General features: G+C 41.3%; 1 protein-coding gene across 4 annotated transcripts in view; it reads left to right on the top strand.

Annotated features, from left to right (window-relative positions):
* Nucleotides 1-22,701, top strand: part of lpp (LIM domain containing preferred translocation partner in lipoma) — a 191,538-nt gene extending 168,837 nt beyond the window's left edge. For all 4 annotated transcript variants that reach the window (XM_042483690.2, XM_088078082.1, XM_088078081.1 and 1 more), the window contains 3 exons: nt 10,501-10,679; nt 13,947-14,067; nt 15,754-22,701. In XM_042483690.2, coding sequence (XP_042339624.1) covers nt 10,501-10,679; nt 13,947-14,067; nt 15,754-15,882 — 429 coding nt within the window. In that variant the 3' untranslated portion in view covers nt 15,883-22,701. The remainder of the gene's footprint in view (nt 1-10,500; nt 10,680-13,946; nt 14,068-15,753) is intronic.
* Nucleotides 22,702-26,600: the final 3,899 nt, after the last annotated feature.

Below are 26,600 nucleotides of genomic sequence, written 5' to 3'. Positions count from 1 at the left end.
CACAGTGATTTAAGCACCACAACATGAAAAAATAAAGTTTGTAATGCTGCTTTCCAGACAGTAATATGGCTCTAATTAGAAACGACTGCACGCCACCCACACACCTGTCACTTCTCTGTGATGGATATGCAGGTAGTCAGATCCAGAGGCTTGCAGCCAGCGTGGTAAGTTCAGGGCCCCCATATGCTCGTCGTTGTGGCGCTGCAGCTCGCTGTTGGCGTCTCTGCACAGCTGCTGCTCACGCTGGGAGAGCTGCCACGCGCACGGCGAGCAGCGGCGACGGCAGGTATACACCCACCCTGGTTATACTTGTCGTCTGAGAACATGCAGCAGCTCAGCTTTCTGCTGACTTCGTCATCAAATATTCATGGCTGTCTGCATTAGCTTGCAGAGTTCTAATTGAGTTCTGTATATTCAGACGTGATTAACTCGGTCTAATTCCTCAAAGGAGTGAGCCAATTAGATAGCACTTGCATGAATAGGATTTCACATCTTAGTGCGTCTCCAGACTTGCCAAGACAATTATGTGTGCGTATAATTCCTCTGTACAGTGGGTGTGAGCCCACTAAAGTCGAGCTGGTCATTATTTCTTATTACTGATCCGCAGCTGTCCTATCCATTACCAGCACGTAAATGAAAAGCATGAGTGTTGTTATTAGAATACACTGTTTGGACAAGAGAGGAGAGCGTTTCCAAACACCGGGCCCTCTAAACCTTCCTCATGTTTTTTGTCTAAGCACATTTCCTCCCCCCCCAGGAGCGAGCAGGAGAAAAATATCTGTGACCCAGTGCTGACCCACCACAATGTCACTCTAACTCATGGCATGAGAGAACTACTGCCGGGGTCTTTGTCAGTTTCTCTCTGTAACCAGAGCAGGAGACATTGCCCAAAGTCCAGAGGGGTCACATTCTGCTGCGGAGCTGAATTTAAGGCAGAGAGGCAGACAGGCAGGCCGGCCACTTTGCCTGAGCCGGGGAGAGAGATCAGGGCCCCCACTGCCACCTTTTATTCTTTAAAGAAAGGCCTGAGCCAGGCATGATCTGTGTGTCGGAGATGTCCCTTCACGTTGGCTGCAGCCTGATATTATCACTTGGCAAAAATACAACTCTGATTCCCCAAAAAGTTGGGACTCTGTGTAAATAAAACAGAATGCGAAGATTTGTAAATCCTTAGTGGGGGATGAAAGTGTACAACACCTCTTTTTTTCCACTAAACCAGATTTCCCACGGTCATGGAAAACCTGGAAAAGTCATGAAATATTACAGTCACATTTTCAAGGCCTGAAAAAGTCATTGTAGTGGCTGTTTACACATACCATAGTTTCTAGACCACTTAGTCTGCAGCTTGTCTTGGTTTTGACTCATATTTTAGCTCCATTTTCCTCAAAACTTAAGCAATATTTTCGAAACGTTGATAAAATAGAATTGCGAGATGACTGTTTCCACTGAGTGATGTTATGCGACTTCTGTGCCGATAACATTTCACGAAGCATGGTGATGGATATTTAAAATGGATGACGTCTTTTCATTAGGCGTATTTTATATTCGCAGTTTCGATTTGTGCAATTTGAGGGTTTATGGAAACCGTTGTGGGTAGTAAGCGTCACTGTAGTAAACTTTCCTCCATATCACCAGTGCCTAGATTCTCCCCAAAAAAACATCCCCCAATGATGCGAAACGTGCCACACAGTTTTGGCTCTTTAAGCTGTTGCATGAACTCCAGGCTGTATTTGTGCTTGTTCGTATTGCCGACCACAGACACGCTCCTCTCCCTCTCAAACTCAGACCAAACTCTGATGAAATGGTAAAACTAGGCAGTGATGCTTGAATTTAAACAAGGATATGGTGCTGCAGAGCCCATTTATTGCCTAAAATGTTTTCAGAAACATATTTTATTACCCTTTTTTGCTGTAATAGTGAGAGTTTGGGAACAGAAAGTGTATCTAGATATAAAGTCTCAATTTATGGTAATAAAAACAAAATTATTTTTATTAACAGATGATTATACACTAAAGAAAACATACATGTCATATTATTTTCTATTTCTCTTAACAGATCCCTCTAAATCCCACACACTGGACCTTTAAATCTCATCTGACAGGTGCAGTTTTTGTTGTATCGGCCAAAATTTAGAAGTGGAAAAAGTGAAACCTGCACAGGCGGCTGCAGGTGAAAAGAATCTCAAGGCTCATAAAGCGTCCAGGCAGAGGTATAAACTAAATGTAAATGAAACAAATCAGGATGGGAGGCTCTGACAGGACACCGCCCTGTTCCTGTACGCACTAGTCATCCATAACCCGGTGTGAATTTATCACACGGACAGACAGGCTGAGCTGAGCTGAGCAGGGCGGACCTGCACTCAAAGGAAGCGGGGCCGTTCCAGGTCAGAAACACGGAGAACCTCGGCGCACTCGTCCTGACTGACTGGCGTGCACACAGATGAGTGTCACAAACGCTCCGTCTGTGAATTATACAGCCTATAGTTTCAAGGTCAGTGATCCTCGGAGTCAGAAAAACCATTAGGAGAATCACTTCCCACTGCGTGACATGCTCGCTCACACCCACGCGTAAACACACACCTCAGTCATCCAGGCAGCGGCGGCAAAGATCCGAGTGGGTGATTTACATAACACGCTTATAAACGACAGGATTCTGTTAAGGAGTCAAGTCATGTTATTGCATCTTCATATGCTCACACGCTGCACAGACAGATGGACGGAGTCGGGATGCCAGGCAGCGATGGTCACTGGAAAGCAATCACTGATATGTAAAATTAAATTTAAGCTGAATGTCAAGGGCTGGGGATGGGATCATGTCGGGGGTCTTGGAGGAGCTGGACCGCAGGGAGAGGAAGTGGCAGGGGGCAGCTCACTTGTTAACCTCTGCGGGCTGAGGTGGGAGAGATGATCACGATCACTGCTGAAAGGAAACACACACACACACAGACTTACACACAGTTACACACGGACCTCTCCACCTCGGCGGCCTGAGCAGACCACAGATCAGGGGAGGGTGGTGCTCCCACAATCCCTTCACAAATGTGTGGAGATTTAAATGAGCTCCCAAACTCCCTCAACCAAAGCAGATTTCTGGCACTTTCTGCAGGCCGAGACCTCCATGATTTGACTCAAGAATGTGGAAAACAAGTTTATTCCCTTTAACCTCGACCAGAATAATCCTGTCTACTGCTTTGTCTCAAGGTTTTCAATCAAGGTATCTCCTAAAACCTCTTAATTACTTTAATCTACGTTTTTTAACAGATATCGCAGTGACAGATATCAGGGTACCCATGGATCCTAAAAGGAATAGCGCACCCAAAAACAAAAATTAAGTTATTATCTACTCACCCTCATGCTGATGGAAAGTCGGGTTAAGTTTTATAGTCCACCAAACAGTGCCTGAAATACCCCGGAAAAAAAGCGTCGCGCTCATCTCCCAAAAAATTGAAGCAAACGGTTACCAGGATTCAAACCTGAAACAAATACATAATAAAACCACAGTACTGCTCGTCCGATCTTTATCCTTGTTGTAGTCTCTAGCTCCGAGTGTGGGAACCGTGTTCACATATACACTCTTTTGCCAGACCAAGGGGGACTCGTGTTTATCTGTACACCAGTGTTTACATGCTACCTGGTAGCCTCCCACACACACACACACACACACACACACACACACACACACACACACACACACACACACACACACACACACAGACCTTTAGAGTTAGCAGGAAGCAACAAGTCCTTTTTCGGATTTAAAACTGCTATGAGTTTATGCCAAAGGTTAACTTCACTGTGACATCACAATGTTCTGCAAAAACACTTCTCTAACCATTATTCAACGTCATATCTTAGGAACAGAAGCTTTTGGTCTGATGCTGAATTGGTGACGCTCCTCCTGAAACTGCGCTGATTGTACAGCTCTTCGGTGCTGTACGTGGGGAGATGTGCATTAATCATCCGTATTTTCACGGACGTGGATGTTAACTGAAAGTGTAACTTGACTCATGCGCGTGGTGGTAAATCCAGTTCATTAAGGTATTTTCCAAAACTGCTTAATTACGTTAATCTAAGTTTTATTTGGGCTTTGTCAACTATCACAGTGACAGAAATACTTGGTTGGAAACTGTGTCCACAATTAGGATTCACACAGCAGCATCAGTGTCTGTAAACACTGACATGCGGACGGTTTTGCCAAATCTGCTTTTTAAATATGCATGAGCAGAAGCTGGTGCCAAGTCAGCTGTGAGTGAGGTAACTCTGCTTCTTCCTCGCGAAAGCACTTCAAATAATAAAAGACCCACACTGATTTACTGTAAACTGAAGACAGATGAAAGCTTTTTAGCCGTGACCTTTGCATTCATAGCTCGGTGTGGATTGATTCAGCCGAAGTATGCGAGGTTGTAAGGGAGTGGAACTTTAAATGGGATGGTTTTGTAAATTAATAGACAGGCATTGGAAAAAAAGTAAAGCATATGGAGTGTATTCAAGGGATATGAATGAGTGGGGCTGAACAGATCTCAGTGTTTTCGATGGTCAGCAAGCAGTAGGTGTCACTTTAAAAGATCAAGTGTTTCTATAGCATGGACAAAATATACACTTATAAAGTAAAATCAATGCGATAAAATAGCACCAAAATAAAATGTATTATGAATTTAGGGTTAATTTAAACCCAGCCAGAGTTGGTGATTGCTGTAACAGTTGAAAGACGAACCAAGATGTTTTTTGTGAGTTTTATTTTGTTTCTGTCGATTGTGATTGATGTATGTTTGAATTATTGTTTATTTTAGTAGAGTCTGGTGCGTTTGGCAGTAGCGGTTTCAGGGCTGTTTATGGTTAAACAAAAAGGACTATCTCTGTAGGGACCCTTTCCATAATGTTGTCAGACATTATAATGACAATCTGAGCCTGTCGGTGGAAAAAATAAACACTTTTAGTGGCTGTAAACTGACTGAGCGCATATGCCCCTAGTAGTTACATTACAGCCTTTTTTCGCTGCTGCCAGCTGAAGCACTCTCTCTCTCTGTATTGGACCAATTTAAAAAAAAATGTTGATACAATTAGTCACTAAGACACAAAAATGTGGGAATATATTTTCACCCTTTAAACAGGTTAAAGGGTGAAAATATATTCCCACATAAAAATTGAAATTTAAAAACTACAAGTTGTAGTTTTACTCAGCTGGACAAAAAATAATTCCTTTAAAGGCATAGTTTGTGGTGATGGATTAGCATTATGGGGTGATTTCATTTTAGTTGACTCACGCAATAACAGTCTCACTTTCAAAAGTATCACCTCACTTTGAGTCATAGTTTCTTCATCTTTATTATTTCCCGCTCTTTCTTGGTTCTCTATTTCACAGCACCTCCTACTGCAAGATAAGTACATAATTACATATGCATATAGGCAGAATATTTCTCTTGCCCTGCTTGATTGACCCATTTTAAGCAATAAAAGGGAGAGAGGCTGCTTGTCAAGGTTCATTAAGTCAGCAGACACCTTCCCTCGGGAAGTCGGAGGGTCAGTGATTTGACTCATAGTTCACCACCAAGTCAGCGTCTCTTATTCTCTGCAGACGAACACAGCAGCGGCGCTCCGGCCTTTCTTTCGAACAAGCTCTTGTTAGATATCGCCGAGCCACCTTCAGCAGGGTGTAGTTAATTCCCACAGCATGGCCTGGCACAGACCAGCACATTCTGTGAGGGTCTGGACACACACACACTGAATCAGATCATCTGTAAATTTGGCCTGCTCCGAGTTCAGCGTGCCAGGTCATAAATCGCGTGCAGTCTTACTGAACTCCAGTCCGCCTCCTGTCAGCCCGACTTGGCCATGTGAAAAAAAAAACGCACACAAAAAAAACAGAGAGGTGTAAAATGTGCGTTGCAAAGATGGTGAACAGCTTAAACTTTGCAGTATGCCACAGCACATTTCCAACTGTTTACTGTCTCACCTGCAAACATGGAAGTACAGCTTTGTTTTACCTGTAGATGTGCACAGACACACACTGAATCAGAGGGGGGATGAACTCTTCACCCCTGGGTGTTTGAACCAGTGATGCAAGTATTGATTTGTATTATGCAGTTAAACAGATTTAATATAATAGTTGAGGCTGCAGCAGTATATAAATACCCTGAATAAGAATAAGTTGATCATCATTCATTTATCCACTTTTAAGCAAAAAGTAGTTCCACTTTGTAAACTGTTAAGATTTGCAGCTTTTCATCTCACCCAGTACATTATAGTGAACTGAAAAAAAATGTAAGTAGGGCTGGGCAATATATCAATTTATAGTGATATCGCGATATGAGACTAAATATCGTCTGTTTTCTTTTCCTTTTTATAGGTTGCATGACAGTTAAGTGGTGTAATTTTCTTACCAGACTGTTTGTTGTATTATTTGTCTTTACCCACTTACGGGTCGTTTACACGGCGACAGTTCTTGCGTGAAACGTTAAACTTTTGCTGCGGTTTGGCCTTTCGTTCACACGACAACAGTGTTTTGAGGGCCTGACAAACTATTGAAACAGGTTTTGCAAGGGACACGTCCCCGTCAAAATTTAGAACAGGTGCATTTGTCACCTCCAATGAAAACTTTAAAGCAGCTGAGGACTTTTATTTTGACAAAACCGAAGACATTTATCACATAAATTGATGCTGAAAACGCACACATTGGTGTATAAAAATTCCCCAGAATGCTGGAAATGTAGTGCTAGATGCTTAAAATTTTCTGACAGAGAGCCGTGTAACCCGCTGTTTGCTGAAATGAAACCTACACCCTTAAAAAGAAGCGTGTTTTATTGGACTGAATCAAAGTTTGATAAATCAAAGTCTGAAATAAATGTGATTTGATCCAATAAAGTGGCAAATTGCGGGATTGTTTATTATAAAAATTAGTGAAATTATATTATATATTATCAGAATGAGACTGAACGATGTGAGTAGTCTGCCTGTCTCTGCCTCTCCGTCTCTCTCTGTCGAGCCTGTCTGTGTCTCATGTTCAGAGCCGAGCACATGGGACCTCTTAACTCCCTGTTACATGCTTTGTTTGCCATCACACTCCTCATTCCAACAGACAGCTGTGTCAGGCGTCGTTTGGGAGCCTAAATAGCGGGAAGCCGGACCCGGGCTGCACTGACATCAGCGCGCCTCGGTGTGAGACCATGATAGCATTTTGTAGCAAAAAAGCTAACGGCTCACAATGAGGGAAAAGGGGCCACAATTGACTTTAACGCACCCCGCTCACCCCTCAGTTCAGCAAGAGGCTGTCTGACCTAAATTCACTTTACCTCATCTGCCTAGACATTTGTTTAGCCTTCTGGGCAAACACTTAGAGAAATGTATGAGGGAGAGAGGGGGGGAGGAAAAAAGAATACATATGCTTGAATACATCACATTTAGTCAGGGGAAAAGCAAAAACCCGGACATCTGCAGACATATACAGCCCTCTAGTGGCAAACTGCAGACGACCTGGATGTCTGACAGAGAGGGGCATGATGTGATTTATGCAGAATTTCCTCAAACCATCTGTGGAGGTTGTGCCCACCGAAAGTCGTTCTCTGTTTTGACATGAGGCCTGCTAAATGTTACCTAATGCTGAATAAAAGGAGCAGAGTGAATGAATTGAGGTCATAGAATCTTACCGTCAGAGAGAAAAAGAGAGAAATTTTGTCTTTTGAGTACTGTACTCATTACAATGGCCCGGAGGAGCTGTGTGCTGTGAAATCATATGCTCTAGTTAAGCTAAACAAGGGCAAGGTATTCCCACATGAAGGGCAGATGAGAATAAGTAAGTGGGAATGCAGACAGATGAGTAAGAGTCGAGGATGGTTTAGTGCTGTTTGGCCCCGGTATCTTACTCACATTCTCAGGTTGCAAATATATTCTCTCTCTCTCTCTCTGTCTCCGTCTCTACCTCTACCTCTCTGTCTGTGTGCGTGCGTGAGGCAAACCTCAAGGGCTCAGTGCAGCGAGCTCATTAAAGGCTTCATTCCACTTCCAGGATCGAGCAGGATTGCAATATGGACATTGTTTATACACAAATGTTGCCCTGGGAATAATGTTTATTTCTATTACCGTCTTGAAGGAGGGGGAAGAAAAAAAAAGACAAATAAGAATGCAGAGCTTGTCTGCACACATTGCTTTTCATGAAATAAAGTCTCTCCAGGAGTGCTTTGAAGAAACGGCCATTTTTCAGAGCACCTTTAACCCTTTAAAAACATGAGCAAATTGGCTTGATTTCTTTCGAAGACATGGAAAGAAGGCAATCAGCAACTTAAGAAGACGTGACTCAAAAATGAGCAAGTAATTTGATTTTTAAAAAATAGCAAGAAAATTACCTGGATTTGGGAAAATAAATAAATAAAAATGAGAAAAACTAGCAAAATTGAAAAATGAACTGAAAAAAGTGCTAAAATAAAAAAATAAATATTAATACTAATAATATTTTCTGTAATCTTAGTTTAAATATATATAATTATAGTAACTATAAATATAGTTTTAAAAAAAGAAAATATTTTTCTATGGTAATTTTCTGCCTCTCTCTTTTTAAAGTTTTATGTCATTCCATCGTCATATCTTTATTTATTTATTTATTGCAATTGATGAGACATTTCATACCAAGATGATGATTGCCTTTTTCCGTGTTTTGGGGAAAATCCCATTTCAAAGGTTTAATCACCTGTGAACGAAGTCTGAACGATGTACAAGAAAACTGATGTCCGTCCAGCTTTTAAAGGGTTAAGAGCCCTGGAGTCATACATCAGCTGCCCTCTTACCCCCTGATGAGACACGAGAGGCAAAAGGAGTCTTTTTTAGAGTTTTAATGAAGCTCATCCTGTAAAGCTGCCTCGCTCATTAGCATATAGACTATAAATGTCAGTGCACGTGCTCCGCAGCCGGACAGGACAGGCGGCGGTTGGGAGTTTACCTCGGCCGAGCGGTCACACAAGTGTCATTTTAAACGGCAGGGCCCAGCGGTGCGTCTGGGAGGCAGCCGATGACGCAGCGCAGTGTTGCTACACACCCCGAGCTGTGTTTGGAAACACTGAGGCAGCTTGCTACTACAGTGGGAGCCAATGGGAACAGCTGAACCGTGCACTCTTTAGCCCAGCCAAGCGCACAAAAAGAGGGAGGGGGGGCAGAGAGAGAGAGAGACACAGAGATCCAGGAAATGCCTGAGTGAGAAGCAGTGACAGCGGGGGCCCGTCCACACAGCCACATCAGGCCGCACATTGATCACCCTCACATGATATATCCATCCCCGGTAATTGCATTGCTGTTTAGAGAGGCGGTCGTTATTTATGAAATATTGAAATAACAAATGGCGTCTCTCGGCTGATATTAAGAAGAGAGATGCCACAGATAAGTCAGAGGCAGGCGGCTGCCACGTCCCCCCCCCGGGCCGCCTGCCCAGTCGCCTGGCTGCAGAAAACCTGCAGTCATCACAAAGTGGAAATATTTACTGCTCGCACTCTTGCATATGGGAGGATGAAGTGTGGGCGAGGGCAGCTGAAAAATGACTGTGTTTGTGTTTCGAGAGAAGCGCTAATCAGATTCCTTCAGCGTCAGAGGCATTTGAGGACAGCCGAGCTAAAGGTCCTGAGAGTGGATTTATTTGTTGCACGGGCACGAATCCAAGCCACCAGCAGGAGTGCAAGGCTCTGACACAGATTTCGCATAGTGGCTAAAAGTGGAATCACACCGTTCACGTCCGTCACGTGATGCCCAAGAAAGACTTTTCCTCATTGACTTAAGCCCGGTATACACTGCACGATTTCGGGATGTGTCAGACAAAAGATGACCATCATGACAGAAATGTGGCGATATCTTTGGTCGAGGCGCTAAAACGGTGGTCCTACGTCGCACAGTGATGGCTGTTGTCACCATTTGCGATCAAAGACCGCCTGGGATAAAATTAAAAATAAAATCATCTCACTGTGTGACTGCTGTTACGACCTGCGTCTACCAACCGACAAACAGAAATGCAGCATGAAATGATGCACTGATCAACGCCACACTGCTGCTGAATGCTAAATGCTAGTACAATAAAATAGGGACAATAAAGGCTCTGAACTGAACTGAAGTCAGCCACTCGGTCACGCTCAGCCGCCGTAACTCTACTGCGCACGCCGCATGGGCTCGTAGCTCCGGGTATTCTAAACCCCGAAAAACAGCTTTTTTTGCTCCATGCACCAACGAGCAGCTCTCATAGGAATGAACAGAGCCGCACCTCCATGCTGTATCCAGACTTATTTTACTACATCCATGGCATGAATGAGCACTTAGCCACCTGAAGGGTAACACGGGCAACAGGAAGCTAGAAAAAACACAAAACTGTAGAAATTGCTGCAAAACTTTCTCATGCTGGTTAGAATTTGTTGTGCTAATTGTAAATAAACACTCAAAGGGCCTTTGGAGATGAATCATCAGAATCACTACATTCATCATCAGGTTTGTTGTGTAACCGTGTGTGTGGGTGTCTGTGGGTTTGTGTCTGCAGAACACCCTTGAGACCTGCACCATCTGCAGTAAGCCCATCATGGAGCGCATCCTGCGGGCCACAGGGAAAGCCTACCACCCTCACTGCTTCACCTGCGTGGTGTGCCACCGCAGCCTGGACGGCATCCCCTTCACCGTGGACGCTTCCAACCACATCCACTGCATCGAGGACTTTCACAAGTACGTATTTCAGGATTTCATTGGGTTAAAAATAAAACGTTTTTGTATCAGCAAATGATCAAATGACTTTATGTAACGTGTACTTACAGTGACAAACAGATTTACCAACAAAAAGCAGTTCCACACAGCTCTTCATAACATTATGAGCTTATTTTTTGGTTTTATGGCACTTTTGGCATCTTTACTGCTTGATTCAGTCTCATCATTCTCCTTTTCAGGTGAAGCAAAAAGCAGCTTTCAGTCAAAAGAGCTCAGACCTGTACGATACCTGCTCAGCACCACTGAGCCTCAGACAGACAAAGTTAGCAACCAGCTGGTGAACACAATTGATGACCTGTCAATTGTAACGATGGCAAATAATTCCAAAGCACCGTTAGTCTGAAAAAATATACCCCAAAGCGACGGCCCATTGATACAAAAACAAGCATGTATTGCTCCGAAAGCTTGTTTCTCCAAAAGCACTCTCCCAAACAGAAGCACGTGGCTAATTATTAAGCTGAATGAGTCATCAGGGCTGCGTTTAACCCTAACTAAACACTGCAAAATGTTTATTTAAAGAGAAACGGCCTCGTTTCCGGGCTGTTACTATGTCCTCTCCTGACTCAGAGGCCAGCTCAGTCCGTTCCCCCTCTCCACGATCGGACGTTATATACAGAACGGCAAAGCGGCATAACAGCGTGATATTCCCGCCTTGAACAGGCAGCGTAAATGCAGCTATAGATTCAGAATGAAATGTTGTCTGCACATGGCTCTCAACATGGAGGTGAATGAGGCAGTGGCTATCAGCTAACAGTGCTAACAGTGTGAACAGTGCTGACAGAGCTAACAGCGTTAACCTCGAGGGCACCTGAGGGTTGGCGCTATGCTTCTGAAACAATGCCGTCATAATATCAGCAGTAACCGCCGTAAAAACACAGAACAGTAGCGATGAGCTAGCCAGTAGGACAAACACAGCAACTAGCACGCACAGACATGCACACGCAGCTGTACCGTGAACCCAAACAACGAACAGAGAAGCTCCGATTACAACGCACACAATGCTAACGTTGTTCCATGTCTGCTGGATGTTTAAATGGGCTGTTTGCTAAAACTTTGGTTAAAAACAGCTCTACAGTGGTGATATCGAACATATGTAAGTGTTTACAGCTTGTTTCACAGCCGCTTAGTAGCTTAAGTCAGCTAGTTCTGCTTTAACCCTTTAAAACCTGAGCAAATTGGTTTGATTCCTTTTAAAAATATAGCAAGAGGGCAACGAGCATCTTAACAAGACATGGTCCAAAAATTGGCAAAAAAAATTAATAAAAAAGGTGAAAGGAAATTACCTGAAAATAAGCAAAACAGAAAAAGTAACAAACAAGAAAATGTCCCAAAAATTGCTGAAACATGTATTTATTTTATTATATTTTTCTGGAACTTAATTTTATATATAACATTATTATAATTAGAAATACAGTTTTGTGGACATTTCTATTTTTTTTTTTTGTTGCATTTTTGATGAAGTTAGTCATTTCCTTTCTTCTCTGTATTTTTGAAAGAAATCTAACCAATCCGCTTAGTCTTCAAAGGGAGAAAGGTGTCAGTCCAGGTTTCAAAGAGTTAAAATATTTTCCTGACCTAATAAATTGAGCAACAGTGTATTTCAGCCTTATCAGTTTGGTGCTTCCCTTTTGGGAAATATTGCGGGCAATGTCACAAGTCCAGTGACCTTATAAGATGCAGCTGTGGAAATGAATTTAATAGTAAATTCCTGTCATTGTGTCACACTCCAGCGATTGCATAACCGCCACCTTACCAGAAATGCTCCTTTACTCAGTGACCAGAAGGGAAACAGAAGTAAACAGCTGGCTCTTGGTGTGAGTGCACAGCAGAGTAGCTGCAGTGGGCCGTTGTTTAATTCCACATGACAAGTGTGACCTCAGCAGCGCGGCCCTTTGTGTCGAGGAACAGTCACGCCCGAGCCTCAGCTCTTTTTGTTTTTTTCTCTGGCTAACAGCGTACAGCCGTATTTCCCCAAAACCGCACATCCCCTTCACTTCCTGATTCCCAGGCGTTCAGACTGCATCAGAACTAGAAGTGTCCGCCGACCTTCAGTCACCTGACACGACCTGAAATCTCAGCCTGCTTTTCATTTCCTCAGTGATCCTTTTGTTCGATAGGGCTCCTCCTGCTGAAGGCGTTTCCAGAGTAACTGCCTGGAAAGCTTGTTTCTGTGAAATTTCGTCCTTCCACGGCATGTTGAGCTTTTCCTCAAATATTTGAAATATTTCAGAGAAGGGCAAATTCAGTTTTTAGTGCCTCCTCCATGGTTGAATGAGGAAAAACTAGAGAGCACAGCATCTCGCACTGTTAACAAAAAATAATTCCTATATCCACCAGGCAATTTGGATTTGCCCCAAAATTTAATTGGTTCATCTTTTGCCCATGCTGCACTGTTCTACCAAGTGTCATGGAAATCAGGCGAGTAATTCTTCTGTAATCCTGCTAAAAAAAACAAAAGTGAACTAAAAACATAACATCATCCTTGACCAAAGTCACAAAAATGAACAAGCTGTATCTTTAACTTTGTTAAATTAGATTTCACATAATATGCAAGCACTATTGTTATTATATCTTCTTCCAATACATCCTGTTTTTAATTTTGTGTGACAAACTGAAACAATTTGTCAATAGATAGATTAGTCAAGGAGTTCCCAAAACTTCTTTCTGAAAACACATTTCTGGCAATTTTTTTTCAAATTAAATACCTATTTTTTGTCGTGGGTTATTGGATAATTTCACATGTTTAGATCTCTAACAACTATTCAAATAAAACAAAGAAAAAAAAACTTTTGGTTAAACAGGTCGTAACCATTAGAAATACTATGAGATAACGAGTAGATCTTAAAGGGACAGTTCACCACAAAATAAAAATACATATATTTCCTCTCACCTATTGTTTGTTTTGTTTGTGTGTTTTTTGTCTTTTACTCTATTTTTTTCTAATTTTCAGGTAATGTTCTTGTACTTTTTTCTTTACATTTTTTGCAAATTTTTGCAAAAAGTTTGCTCATTGCCTTTTATTTTTGAAAGACATCAAGCCAATTTGCTCAGGTCTTAAAGGGTTAACAGAGTGAGAAAGTATCAGGCAAATTAACTGATTATGAAAATAATTGTTATTTGAATAAGGATGGTTCACTAAACTGGTTTAAAGCGGTGTCACTAGAGCTCACGTTATGTGGTAATATTTTTGTGTTTTTCTGAGCTCATTTCGGCTGCTCTCGTTCACAGGAAGTTCGCCCCACGCTGCTGTGTGTGCTCTGAGCCGATAATGCCAGCACCGGGCCAGGAGGAGACCGTCCGTATTGTGGCCCTGGACCGTGACTTCCACGTGCAGTGTTACCGCTGCGAGGTATGCTTTATGTGTTTTTCCTCCCGCGGTATGCGAGCTCTCTATAATTAGCCCTGCTGGTGATGTTTCGTGCTGCAGAGCTCCAGGTGACAGTCATTAAGGCATGAAGGTATAAGGCATATCGTGCATGCCCGTCCCCCGAGTCACCTTTTCAGCGGGACTGAATCATCTCTCTCTTACCTGCCTCGAAATAGCTTTCCATCTCTCCTCTGCAAAGTTCATGGACTTACATAGTAACCAATCTGTCAGCCGCCGCTCGCCGGCTGATAAGCGGCGGCGCTGAGACGTTACGTGCCCGGCTAAAAGAGAAGTAACGTGTCACATCGTCAAAGAGCCGTGCCAGTGTGAGTACACAGAGCGTTTGGCAGACATAAAGGTCAAAGGAAAGCAAAGCAGATTAGTTCAGCTGAAGGGGCTCAACAAGAGAAGAATTTTGTCACCAGGGAGACATGAGAAGATGGAGTTGTAATTCTCAGAGCGTGTGTGTGTGTGTGTGTGTGTGTGTGTGTGTGTGTGTGTGTGAGAGAGAGAGAGAGATGTGAGAGTATAACTCAGTGTCACAGACAATAAGAAAATAATGTCAAAGCAATATGTGTGTATTAGTATTTGCGTTTGTGAATTGTCCACGTGGTGTGTGTGTGTGTGTGTGTGTGTGTGTGTGTGCGTGCGTGTGTTTAACATACAGTTTTACAGACGCTCGATCAAAAACAAACTGAGGGCTGGAGTTGGACCAAAGATCCACTCAAATATAATCATCACTGAGGGTCTATTGTGATGTGTGTGATGATGTGGATCTGGAGGCTGTAATCAAACGTAGGTCCAAAACTCAGGAAAACAGGAACCAACAGGATAAACAGGAGGGAAATCCAGGAACTCCAAAAATGTGAAAACATGAAAAACAAGGAGAAATCACATTAAAAAGTCCTTTATTATAGTGGCTAAAAACAGGGTTAACCACTACCGATCTTCATAACAACCATAATACATATATTTATTTATATATATATATATATATATATACACATACATCCACAAATATAAAACGTGAGAAAATTTGACATAAATCACAGAAAACATGTGAAGTCAGTGTCCTGATGTCATATCTCCGTCTGGCGAGGTAATCACAGTATGATTTTTTTTTGCATATCGTGCAGCCCAATTAAATTTGCATCTGACACACTGAATTCACAGCTGCAGCCATCTGCATGTGACACTTTATTTTTTACGAGCTACTCGTTTTACTCCAAATACAGAAGGTCCTGATTCAAAACTAACTCTTAAATTATTGATATGAATTGAATGAAAATGCATCTGGAAGAATGCGACTCCTGAAGCTGGTGGCAATGATCAGTTAGAGAGAAAAATATGAGTCTGTTGCAAACCCGAACAGCAGAAACCTTTAGGTGTTCAGAGAAAAAGGATATTTTGTCAGGCTGTTGCTCAGTTATCACCAGTTGTTGCCCCTCAAGACTCACCAGCTGCTAGAAAACCAAAACACGGCTTCAGCCTCGCAGGCTTTTCTGCAGAGAGAGCCTCCTGTAACGCGACGCTGGCCGAGTTTATAAACGCAGTAAATGTCTCATTTAGGAGTGTGAGCGCGGCGAGCGCGTGAATGTGCCTGATCGGTGAGCGTGGCTAATGGCTCTGTTTGTGTTTGCGGACTAAAGCAGTATCTGTGTCCTGCAGGACTGTGGCTCTCTGCTCTCAGAGGGGGATAACCAGGGCTGCTACCCTCTGGACGGACACGTCCTCTGCAAAAACTGTAACACCAGCCGCATCCAGGACCTCACCGCCAAGGCCACCACTGACCTCTGAGCAACCCGCCGCACGGTCACCTCCACTGTGATAACCCGACGCTCGCTCTCTCTCCTTCTGTCTCTCCCTCTGTCTTTCTTTTTTCTTGCAAACATACCGACCCACACAAGCTTGCATTCCTCAGCATAAATATACGTATATCCCTCTACATATATATTCACTTACAGTAAAAACAGCGTCACGTGTTCACCTGCGTACATGTATCCACTGACTCGGTACAATCACAGCAGAAGACGCTGTGTGTTTAAACTGTGCTGGTAAAGGAATAGTTCAACATTTTGGGAAAGACGTAAATACACTTTTAGATGAGAAGACTGATGCCACTTTTCTGTCATTTCTTAGCTTGGCTCAGTCCAAAGTTAAAAAAAAACACCAAACTGTATCCTTGAAGGGCGCTAATAATGTGTTGAATTGTTTTGGCAGTTTTAGGAAAGGTTACGAAAGGTTATGGGCCACCTCTTGCCAAGAAATAGTTCACCATCTTTTAAGACTTTTTTTTCTGTACGTATTTAAAAAGTGAGTTATAAGATGTCACTTAGAGAGTTTTAGAAGTGCTGGTGGGCATTTTTGTTACCTCTGATAGTCAGACTTCTGCGTGTTTTTAGTCTTTATGCTAAGCTAAGCTTAACGGTTTACTTCGCCCCCCAAACTGACCACCTGTTAGTCGATTTCTCACCCTGTGTTTTATTGTATTTGTGAAGAAAACGGTATTTTTTTTCTCGCATGCCTTCACAGTGAACAGAGAATTCAAAAACAGAGAAAATTCGTAATGTTTTGAAGTCATAGAGGTCGACGTTTAACAACTAGAAAACGTTTGATTCCGTTTTTACCGTGTTGGTTTGACTTGTGTTGCTGCGACAGAGAGTCATTTCTTATTTTAGCGGTACTCGAGAGTACTCGATGCAGAAAGTACTCGATGCAGAAAGAAGTAAGACTTGATTGATTTTTTTTTTTTTAAGAAAATATGTAACAAAACAACAAATTTACAGAATAACTTAGAATACTCACATACCTCATGCAGAGTTTGTTTTTATTCAGTCGTATGTTTGGTACTTCCCAAACAGACGGACCTCTCTGACAGGAAGTGAAAAGCTCTCGTCAAAGCCGGACTCTGTTTACAAAAACAGAGATTTTACTGAGCGAACACGTGAGCTGCTGGTCTATTCCATCAGTTAGTCAGTAACCCTTTAACCCTTTATAACCTGGGCATCAGCTTTGTTGTGCTGCATTTGGACTCGTTTCACAAGCATTTAAACCTCAAGAACCCAGAAAATAGCTTTGATTTCTTTTTTTGTAAATGTGAAAAAGGCAATTAGCTACTTGGCAAGAAATGTATAAAATGTGATGTGAAGAAAGTTACTTGAAAACTAGCTGTTAGTGGATTATTAGATATTTCAAAAAAAAAAAAAGGAAAAATGTCCAACTAGCTTTATTTATACATATGTTATGGGGAAAAGAATATATTTTCATTTTATTTTTAGCACTATCTTAAGGTCATAGTCGTTCTTTTTTACTTTCTACTTTTCTAATTTCCTTGTGGTTTTTTAACAGCTTTCTTGCTAATTTTGGGGTAATTTCTTCTCAAGTTGCTCATTGCCTTCTTCTCATGCTTTTGAATGAAATCAAGCCAAGTTTCGAAGGGTTAAAACCTCAAAGCTACACAATGACACAGACTAACTAACTGATGGAGGCAGCGGTGGACCAGCAGCTAAAATTACGGTTTTTACAAGTAGAGTCCGGCTTTGAAGAGAGCGAGTTTCACTTTTAGTTCAGTTCTCTGTGAAGTTCTGAGAATACGACTAAATAAATAAAACTGCAGTTATTCTGCACGAGCTGTGTGAGAGCAGTAAACTATGTTTTGATATAGCTGTGCTGTGCGGACCCCTATGACTTCAATTCAACAAGAATTTTCTTTTTTTTTTTGATTATTTATTCTCTGGAGGCATGCAAGGAGAACGTTTTCTTCAGAGATTCAACGTAACACAGTTTGAATAATTGATATACAAATAAAATGTCTTCGGGGGGAGAAATATTCTTTTAACTTGTAGCCATGTATTCACTGTACAGATACAAAAGTGGCTTCAGTTTTCTTACAAAACTAATAAGCAGATTTCCCCAAATGTGAAACTATGGCTTCAAATCACTCCAAACCCACCAGTTAACGGTCACGATATACATCATCACTCAGTTATTATCTCATATCATAATCACCTCAAACCGGCATGTTTTAGCCAGGGTGCACATGTATGCATGCACGCCTGAAGGTTTCTCTCTGACGGGTTCTTTTGATCTGAAACGGAGTCCGACTCCACCAAAACGTGCAAAACATTTGACACACCTGCCAAACGTGAGCGTGCAGTACGATGGTGAGAGCCTTCTTTTTATTCTTTGTCACACCGCAAATCCACAGACGGTACACGAGTACGGATCACATTACACACTGAAGCTGATTATCGCAAAACAGTTCTGCATAACTAAACGCCAAAGAATTGAGTTTAAACTGCCATATTTACTGTGTTTTATATGCAACTATATCGGACTTACATTATATTGATGGGGACCACAGAATCTAAAAATAGACAAAATCCTAAATGGGCAGCTGAATGCAATTCTCTTTTTACCATATTTTCTTTGTACTTTCCAATTAAACTAGCTTTTATGTATAAATAGTTTATTTTCTGTTGGCCTGAGCAGTACAATCGTGGTTTTTCATTCATAAAGATACAGCCCTGTATTTGAGTTTAATGATGTCACTTTTGAGCAGATAAATATGTAACTTCTCTCATTCACAATGACACAGTTAGATTAGATTGCAGTTTGGTAGAGGTAACAGATTAGAAATGGCTATGCAATTTTTAATGTTAATTGCATCGACACTTTATAAGAAATTTTATGAATAAGGAAATATTTTACCTGTACAGATTCAAGCATAAGTGTCCTTATAGTAGTCCTTTAATCAGAACTATGCTGTTGGTACTGTGTGTGTCTCTGTGCTGTATGTCAGTATTTTTATTTAGTGTTTGTTTAAAGTTGATGGGTGAAGAAGGGACCACGAAAGTTTTCCAAAAAATGACTGATTTTATTGTTTGTTCCATCCAAGAATCACAGTCAGCTGATCAGTTTGTTGACTGTTTGATTTAATTGTTACTTTATTATAATCACTAGAACAAAACGAGTTACAAAACAATAGTTAAAGATGCTCTGTGGACTTTTTGACCCTTAGGAGCGCCGTGGAGAGATGTTTTAATGAACTTGAGGCTTCAAAACACGACCACTAACCAGTTCGTGATGTCATTAGTGACATGACTACGTCTGTTATTTTCTATGATCTATAATGTAAACATTGCACGATTTAACATTCAAACATTTTCGTTTTTAGTTTGTTTACAAGAAAACTCCACAGGGTACCTTTAAAACAACAAAGACAATGTAGTTAATAAATACAGCTCTGCCTATTTATTAATTAGTTTACAGTATTCCCCGAGCAAGTGGAAGAGTGTATGATGAACAAAATAATCAATTGTAATTTTCTTTAATTTTCTTTATTGTTTTCCTTATATTTTAGTGGCATTTGGACATCAGAAAGTGATTATACAATAAAACATACTGTATCTGTTGTAAACTGTAAGTCTGGGTACAACAGATCATCTGTGACCAAGCTGACTAACGGGGTAACACGCTGTAAATAACTGTGCTAATAAGCCCGTTAATAATAATTAAACAGGTGGCATTCATAAGATCTTTGCTACAACACATTTTCTACATAAAAGCAGAGAAACCTGTTGACAATTCAAAATCTAAAGTATTTAATAGTCCCTGAAAAACACAGTAAAATCTCTGCACTGCTGGTCATCAACAAGGTTAGACAACCTAAACTCCATGTCCTCGGGAATTTTTCCATCAATATCTGGAGCACAGTTCAGTGGTCAAAAAAACAAAAAAAAACTAAACTTTAACAGAAAAGTGAAACTAAAAAAACAACTCCTTGAGAAAAGACTGTAATGTGTCTCAAAGAAATGTCAGAAACTGTTTCAGTAGTGTCACAAAAGCAGCTTTTATTTCATGTTATCAGTCAATTAAATAGTTATTTATTTATAGTTAATTACTTTAAACAGAAAGAGAATAAACATATAAATCTGTTTGTCTCCTAGTTACACAAGACTTATTTTATCTCTTTGAAACAGTACATACAGTTATATCACAACAGCTGCGTACTTCACGTTGGCCATTTGACTCAGTGAGCCATCTGATTACTGGTTGTTAGGCAACAAAGGACAAAAAATACACACTCGATGTAGCATAATGTGACATGTGTTGCTAGGTTTCAGCCCTCGGAGATGTTGCTGGGGATCAGTTGGCGTGTCTCCATCTGTGAGAGGTCGATGCGCGGCCCGCTGACCTGCCGGGATAACGAGGCAGCGCCCAGGATCTCACATCTGGTGATGAAAACACAAATGAAGATTTTCAGAAGCAGAGATTTAAAAAACATTCTGCTGATGAATTTTAAAAAAACTGCATCTGAACAAAAGTAGCACAGTGATTTAAAATTGTAATTCAGGTACTTTTCAGAGCCAGTTGTCTCAAAAACAATACGAGCTTAGTCAGTAAGTGGACCTTTGTGCTTGGTTTTCTTTCTGAAGCCAAAACGGTATCCATTATTCAGATCCGCCTCTGGTTTCACTCGACAGGAAAACATGTCATTGCAATACTGGAGCAACATGCAGCAGTTTCATGCTTTCAGGCCGGACCGCTGCACTGTTGAGTCATTCTGTGTTTAACTTAATTGGTGACAGTGTGAGGAAGCGTTCAGTAATTGTGAGCTACAAACATCGACCGTCATGCAGAAATGTAGCTAACGACACGAAGTGTGCTTTTTACAGTCGTCTCTTACTGTAACTGCAGTGTGATGTTTAGTGAATGAACCAGTTGACAATCAAACATTAATTTATTTTATGTTATGTTTAATACATCATGTAGAATTGTGGATGAGAGCATGTGATCACACTTGCAAGTTTGAGAAAGATTTGCAGGTGTTATGCGCAAGAAAAGAGCTGCTGTTAGAATTTGGTTAACAGTGTGAAGTCATTTAAAGCTGCACAAATCAATGTTTTATGCAAACAGTGGTAGACAGGTGAGGTAAGCAGGTAGCTGGAGAATATAGTGGAGAATGGTGCGCTGTCCCCAAGAGGCTAAAAATGTAAACTAATGATGTTTTACGGCAATTATTTAATCAAGAAAATAACTCATTAGGTACTGTTATAAATTACAGGCCGTAAATGACCCAGTAGACAATAGAAATGTCATTCGAATGAGTCCCTCCAGGATTTTGCTTGGTTTTTTGGGATTATTGGAGTTGAATGTTGATTCATTTCATTGCAGCTTTTCTAAAAATTTGCGATGCACGGTGCAATGTATTAGGCTTTTATTTACAAGAAATTGTGGTCAAGTGGAAATTGGAGAAAACAAATAGTTGTGATGCCAATTTGGAGCTTATTATTATAAACATTCACTGTTTCAATCTATGTTTGTAAACCTTTTAATAACCATTGGGCAACGTTAGACATGTGACGCTAACAGTTATCACCATCACTGTGTGAGACTCTGTCTTCGTCACAGAGCTCACACTCCTACAGCAGCAGTCTCATGATAGAAAGAGAGAAAGAAGGGCAAAGAGGGGCTTAGCGAATCAATACGCTGCACGCAGCTCTACAATGAAACAAGATTTTTTGTGTTTTAAATAGTCAAGTTTGTGATAAAGTTGTGAATGCTCAAAGTTGTGCACAGTTCATGGGGATTGGCTGGATTTGCATTAATTGTTGCGGTCGCAACATCCTGAAGAAGCTGACTTACACTGTATGTCTGGTGTTGGACTGATTCATTGGAATTTTATCGAAATCACAGTTTAGACGAGTAAAATATCCAAACTGCAGGAGGTGAAATTATCCTTAAAGGCAAAAATAGATTACCATCAAAGTTACCATTTTAAATTAAGTGTTGTGGTGTTGCAGAGACGTCACGGCCCACAAATGATTTTCTATGAATCTTTGTGTAGCACCTCTCAAAACAGCACAAAATTAATATTTTAATATATATTGATGAAAACTGAGAGTAATGTTGTAAAAACTAATCTTCGTCAAAATAAATTAGCAATTAGATATTTTTTTTAAACCGTTCAGCCAAGTCTTATGTATTTTTCTGTTTTTAAATAATTTAGATTAAATGTTTCAAAATATTTTATTATTGGCTTATTAGCACGTTTTTTACAAAGTGTACCCCAGTCACAGTCAATGTGCCATCAAATCTGTATTTAACACTCTGGTAAATATGCACAGACAGTCTGTGAACACATCACACATCTTAGCGGGAGCATATCTGACATGAAGCTTGATGCTATATGAGTATAAAGAAAAGACCGTAATGATTTTTTTTTATTTGTTCAGCGTGTTTGTGTTTGTGTCTTACTGTCTTTGTTCTGCCCGTGTTTGTTAAAGTGCCTTTGGCTGAGCAGTATTGAATCACTACACTGTGTATTTCATATTTTGCTGCGCCTCACTCAAAGATGTTGCCATGTTTACTCGTCTTTTTACCAAAGTAAATAAAGAGGATCCCGTTTGTTTGGGCCGACTCTGTACCCGTACAGTAGATGTTTCCATCCGCCGCCGCTGCTGCAGGCTGCAGCAGCGGAGGCTGAAATGAGTGTGAATCTCGCCTTTAAGAGCTTTGACCCTCTTGTTTGTTAAAGTAAAGCATCTGTGATCTTTGGAAGGGGCATGTAGTCAACTGGTGTTTTCTTTCTTCAATAAAAGCTTTGCAACAGCAGCACGTCTCTGTGTCCTTGTTGGCAGTATTTGGATTAAATGAGAAATAAATAAAATTGCCTTTTTTTTGTCTGATTTAGGTTGAACCCTGATCCCTCCTGTAGCTGGTTAACACCTGTCCTTTGGCTGCTGGTTCATCGGATTGCCCAGGTAATGAGCTCCTTCTCTCTGTCTTCTCCTTGAAACCTCGCAGTGACCTCCTGAGCGGCGTACCTGCAGATGAAAGAGATTTATTCCCAACAAGTATAACCCAGGGCTCCTTCACTCTCTTCAAGAGTCATTTAAAAGCCCTTCAGTGGCAGCAAATGCCCCGCGCTTACACAGCTCCGATTCATTTCCTCCTGTCTCACGCTGCGAGTCCCCAGCCGCTCTTTAGACGAATTGGAATCACCTGCTTAATAGAAATCCGACACTCGCAATAGTCTTTTGAGTGTACATCTGGGACAGAGGTTTAATTACACAGAGATACAGTGTGCCGTTTTTTCTTTCTTTCTTTCTTGTGGCCACGATCTGCAAATGCACTCAGCTATGAAGTACTGCTGGGATCAGCTTGATGGAGTTGTTAGAATAATTTAAAGACCTCCTGATTTTTTTTTCATACTGTCGCCTTCCTGCTTGATTTAATCCTTTCCATTTGTCATCTTTACTTGTGTGCTGCGTATCAGCAGTAAGTCACTGAGCATTTTCATTTCCTCCCCGCTGATTGCTAAATTGAAACAGCAATCTGAAATGTAAGAGAGGGACAAAAGCGAGCTCAACAACAGTGGCGGTTCTAGCACATTTGGTGTCCTGGGTCAGTACTTACAGCCAACGGGCCAAATCGGGCCCCTGATAGGGTGTCTGGTGGCACCTCCAACCATTTTCCAATTCACATAAAAAATGACTTGATTCGTGCTGGAAATTGTTTTTGTACTTTTAGTATACGTAAAGTGTCAGAGTGCATAAAAAAGCATCACAATAGAGCTTGTTTAACAAAAAAGTGGCTGTGGAGGATCCCCTGAACCCCCTGACAGAGGTCCTAGCTAAGCCCTTTATGTCCTAAAATCCTAGAAACATCCTAAAATACAAGAAATGTTCTCAAATCCAAGACACATCCAAAGATCCTAAAATCCTAGTTATTGTACAAAATGCTTCTGGTACTTAATAAGAACATATTCTTATCCTAATCATTCTTATTTATCTTATTGTCTTATTTTTGTTGGCTAACATGTTTCTTGGATTTTAGGACAGTTTTAGGACTATGATTTTTTAGCACATTTCAAAGGATTTTTGGATATTTTCAGGATTTTAGCATGTTTTTAGAATTGTAAGACATTTCCAGGATTTTAGGATGTTTCTAGGGAAAAAAGGTCATTTCTTAGATTTTCTAGGACACAGATGAGGTGAGGTGAGATGAGATGAGATGAGATGAGGTGAGATGGTGACAGTTTGGTGACTCCTCAGCAGTAGCACAAGAAAAACGCAAACAATACAAAAAATAAATAAATGCCCGCGGGTCATAAGTGTAGTATCACTGCTGGAAAGGCCTGAGAAACTCCTCTGACATCCTCTTGACTCGCACATCGTCGTCTAGATTGTGATGACTCTTGAATTTTTTTTTTTCTGGGCGCAATTTGGCGGCCCCTCGAAATGGCGCCTTAGGCAGCAACCTGTGGTGAACGCCGCCGTCGCTCTGTGGACAAAACTGGAGATTATTATGTGAAACTACAGAAACAAAAACAGCCGGTGATGCAAAGCAGAATTTAAAACAGAAATATTAAAAAACACAGCCGACCTGATGCTTACAGTAAATACAGTATTATATCATCAGCTCGATGCTCTCCAGCCTTCACCCCCTTATTCCTCTGCCGGTAAACCGAAGATTTTGGAATGCCAGCGACGTGGAGATTTCCTGGTAATTTTTTCCGAAACATGCTGGAGGCGATACTGTGTGTGTGTGTGTGTGTGTGTGTGTGTGTGCGCGTGCGTGCGTGCGTGCGTGCGTGCGTGCTCCTGTGCGTGCGTGTGTGTGTGCGTGCGTGCGTGTGTGTGTGCTCCTGTGTGTGCGTGTGCGCGTGCGTGCGTGCGTGTGTGTGTGTGTGTGTCAGAGAGAGAGAGAGACAGAGAGAGAAGCCCTGCAGCACTTTAGCCGAGGACTTGCTTTGCTGCACATAAATCTGGTGTTTACAAACAAATTGATGAGTGATGGGCCCTCCAGCCAACATGATGTACCCTCCAATTTCTTCCTCTGCATAAAATTCCAGCGTCAAGTCTCCGGGGGCCTGCTTCGGCATTTTTGAATGTCTTCTTTTAATACGCAGAATTATGGGCTGAATTATTTACCGGGATGCAGAGATGAGCACGAGAGAGCCAAAATGGGCCACTATCATGCATAATCTCGCACACTCCCATTTAAATGAAGCTGTCATATGGTCAGATTTACATAACATTACAATGTGGGCCGACATCGCAGCGCTCTGAGCTTAATGTTATTAGCTTTAAAGTGAATCCCCACTGTGCATTTGCATCAAGAGCATTGATTTTGTGCGTCCTTGAGTTGGCTAAAGGCAGTGATGTAATCACTGAGTTAGTGTTGCTCTCGGTAAAACTTAGGCGGATCACTCTGAGACACAAATCCAAGCCGTCCCAGTGTGCACGTCGGATGAAACCATTAGTCGTGCCTTTCCTTGTTTTACAACTGGCTGTGAGCATCCAAGGACCGGCCAAGGTGCCTGCAGAGTTCAAGGGTGCCAGCCGTCTCCATGACTTACTTTTGGTAGATTATTTCCTCCAGAACATTTGAAGTAGTGAAAATATTTCTGATTCATGACTTTAAACTTCTCACTCTTCATTTTTTTTGATAATTTTAGCTGTGTTTATAGATGGCAGAAATTTTGGCAAGATTGTGTATTTTTGTTTTCTCGGCGAATTTCCAGCTCAGCTCCTACAAAAAGTCTAAAATACACTGTGGAAAGAAAAAATGTACAATTGTTAGGCTCCTTTGAAACACATTGAAACTACAGCCATCAAAGCATAAAAACATGCATTGTATTATTTCTGGGTGTCATTCTGGGCTTCACTCTGTTTTTTGTTTTTTTAATGACTCATTGCTACGTTTTTGGTGAATTTGTTCCATCATACTAAAGTGTTTTTAGCAAAGCATCATTGCATTACCAACAGCGTTAGTGCCACCAAACATGGGTGTTTGTTATGGAGATATTGCTGTGTTTGTAGCCACTTTTGTGCCTCCAAATGTGAGTGTTTTTTGCGAAGTTTTCAGTAAATTTGTTCCATCTATACATAGGTGGGTTTTAGTGACCCATAACTGCGTTTCCTGCGGCTCTTGAACCATTAACATGGGTGTTTTATAGCGACCTATCACTACATTTCAGGCGGCGTTTGTGCCACCAAACATGGGTTTCTTTGTGACCCATTGTGACATTTTCAGTGAATTTGTGCCACCACACTTCAGTTATGTTAGCTATCGATTACTACGTTCGCAGCAGCATTTGTGGCACCAAAGATGGATGTCTTATAGCAACCTGTCAGTGTGTTTGTATTGTGCCACCAAACTTGGATGTTTTTTAGTGAACCGTTGCTACATTTCCTGTAGCCTTTGTACCACCAAATGTCGGTGTTTTTTGCCATCTATTGAGCCATAAACATGGGTATCGTTTTTCGCAATCCATTGCTGCATTTCCAGCAGCGTTTGTGCTACCAAACATGGGTGTTTTTAGGGACACGTTACTGCGATTCCAGCAGCTTTTGTGTTTTCAAACGTGGGTGTTTTTAGCCAAAACCTGATCTTTTCCCAACGATAACAGAGTTGATTTTTGTGCCTTAAGACAACCACACATTAATGAAATTTAAAGAATCCTAGTAGTCGTTATGTTTTGTTCAAATGAGAAGATTGTCAGGAAA

The sequence above is a fragment of the Plectropomus leopardus genome, chromosome 5 (genome assembly GCF_026936395.1).
Source record: "Plectropomus leopardus strain MGB_pleo_1.0 chromosome 5, ASM2693639v1, whole genome shotgun sequence".
Taxonomy (NCBI): Eukaryota; Metazoa; Chordata; class Actinopteri; order Perciformes; family Serranidae; genus Plectropomus; species Plectropomus leopardus.
The sequence above is the reverse complement of the archived record's forward strand: the minus strand, read 5'-3'. Positions and strand labels throughout refer to the sequence as shown.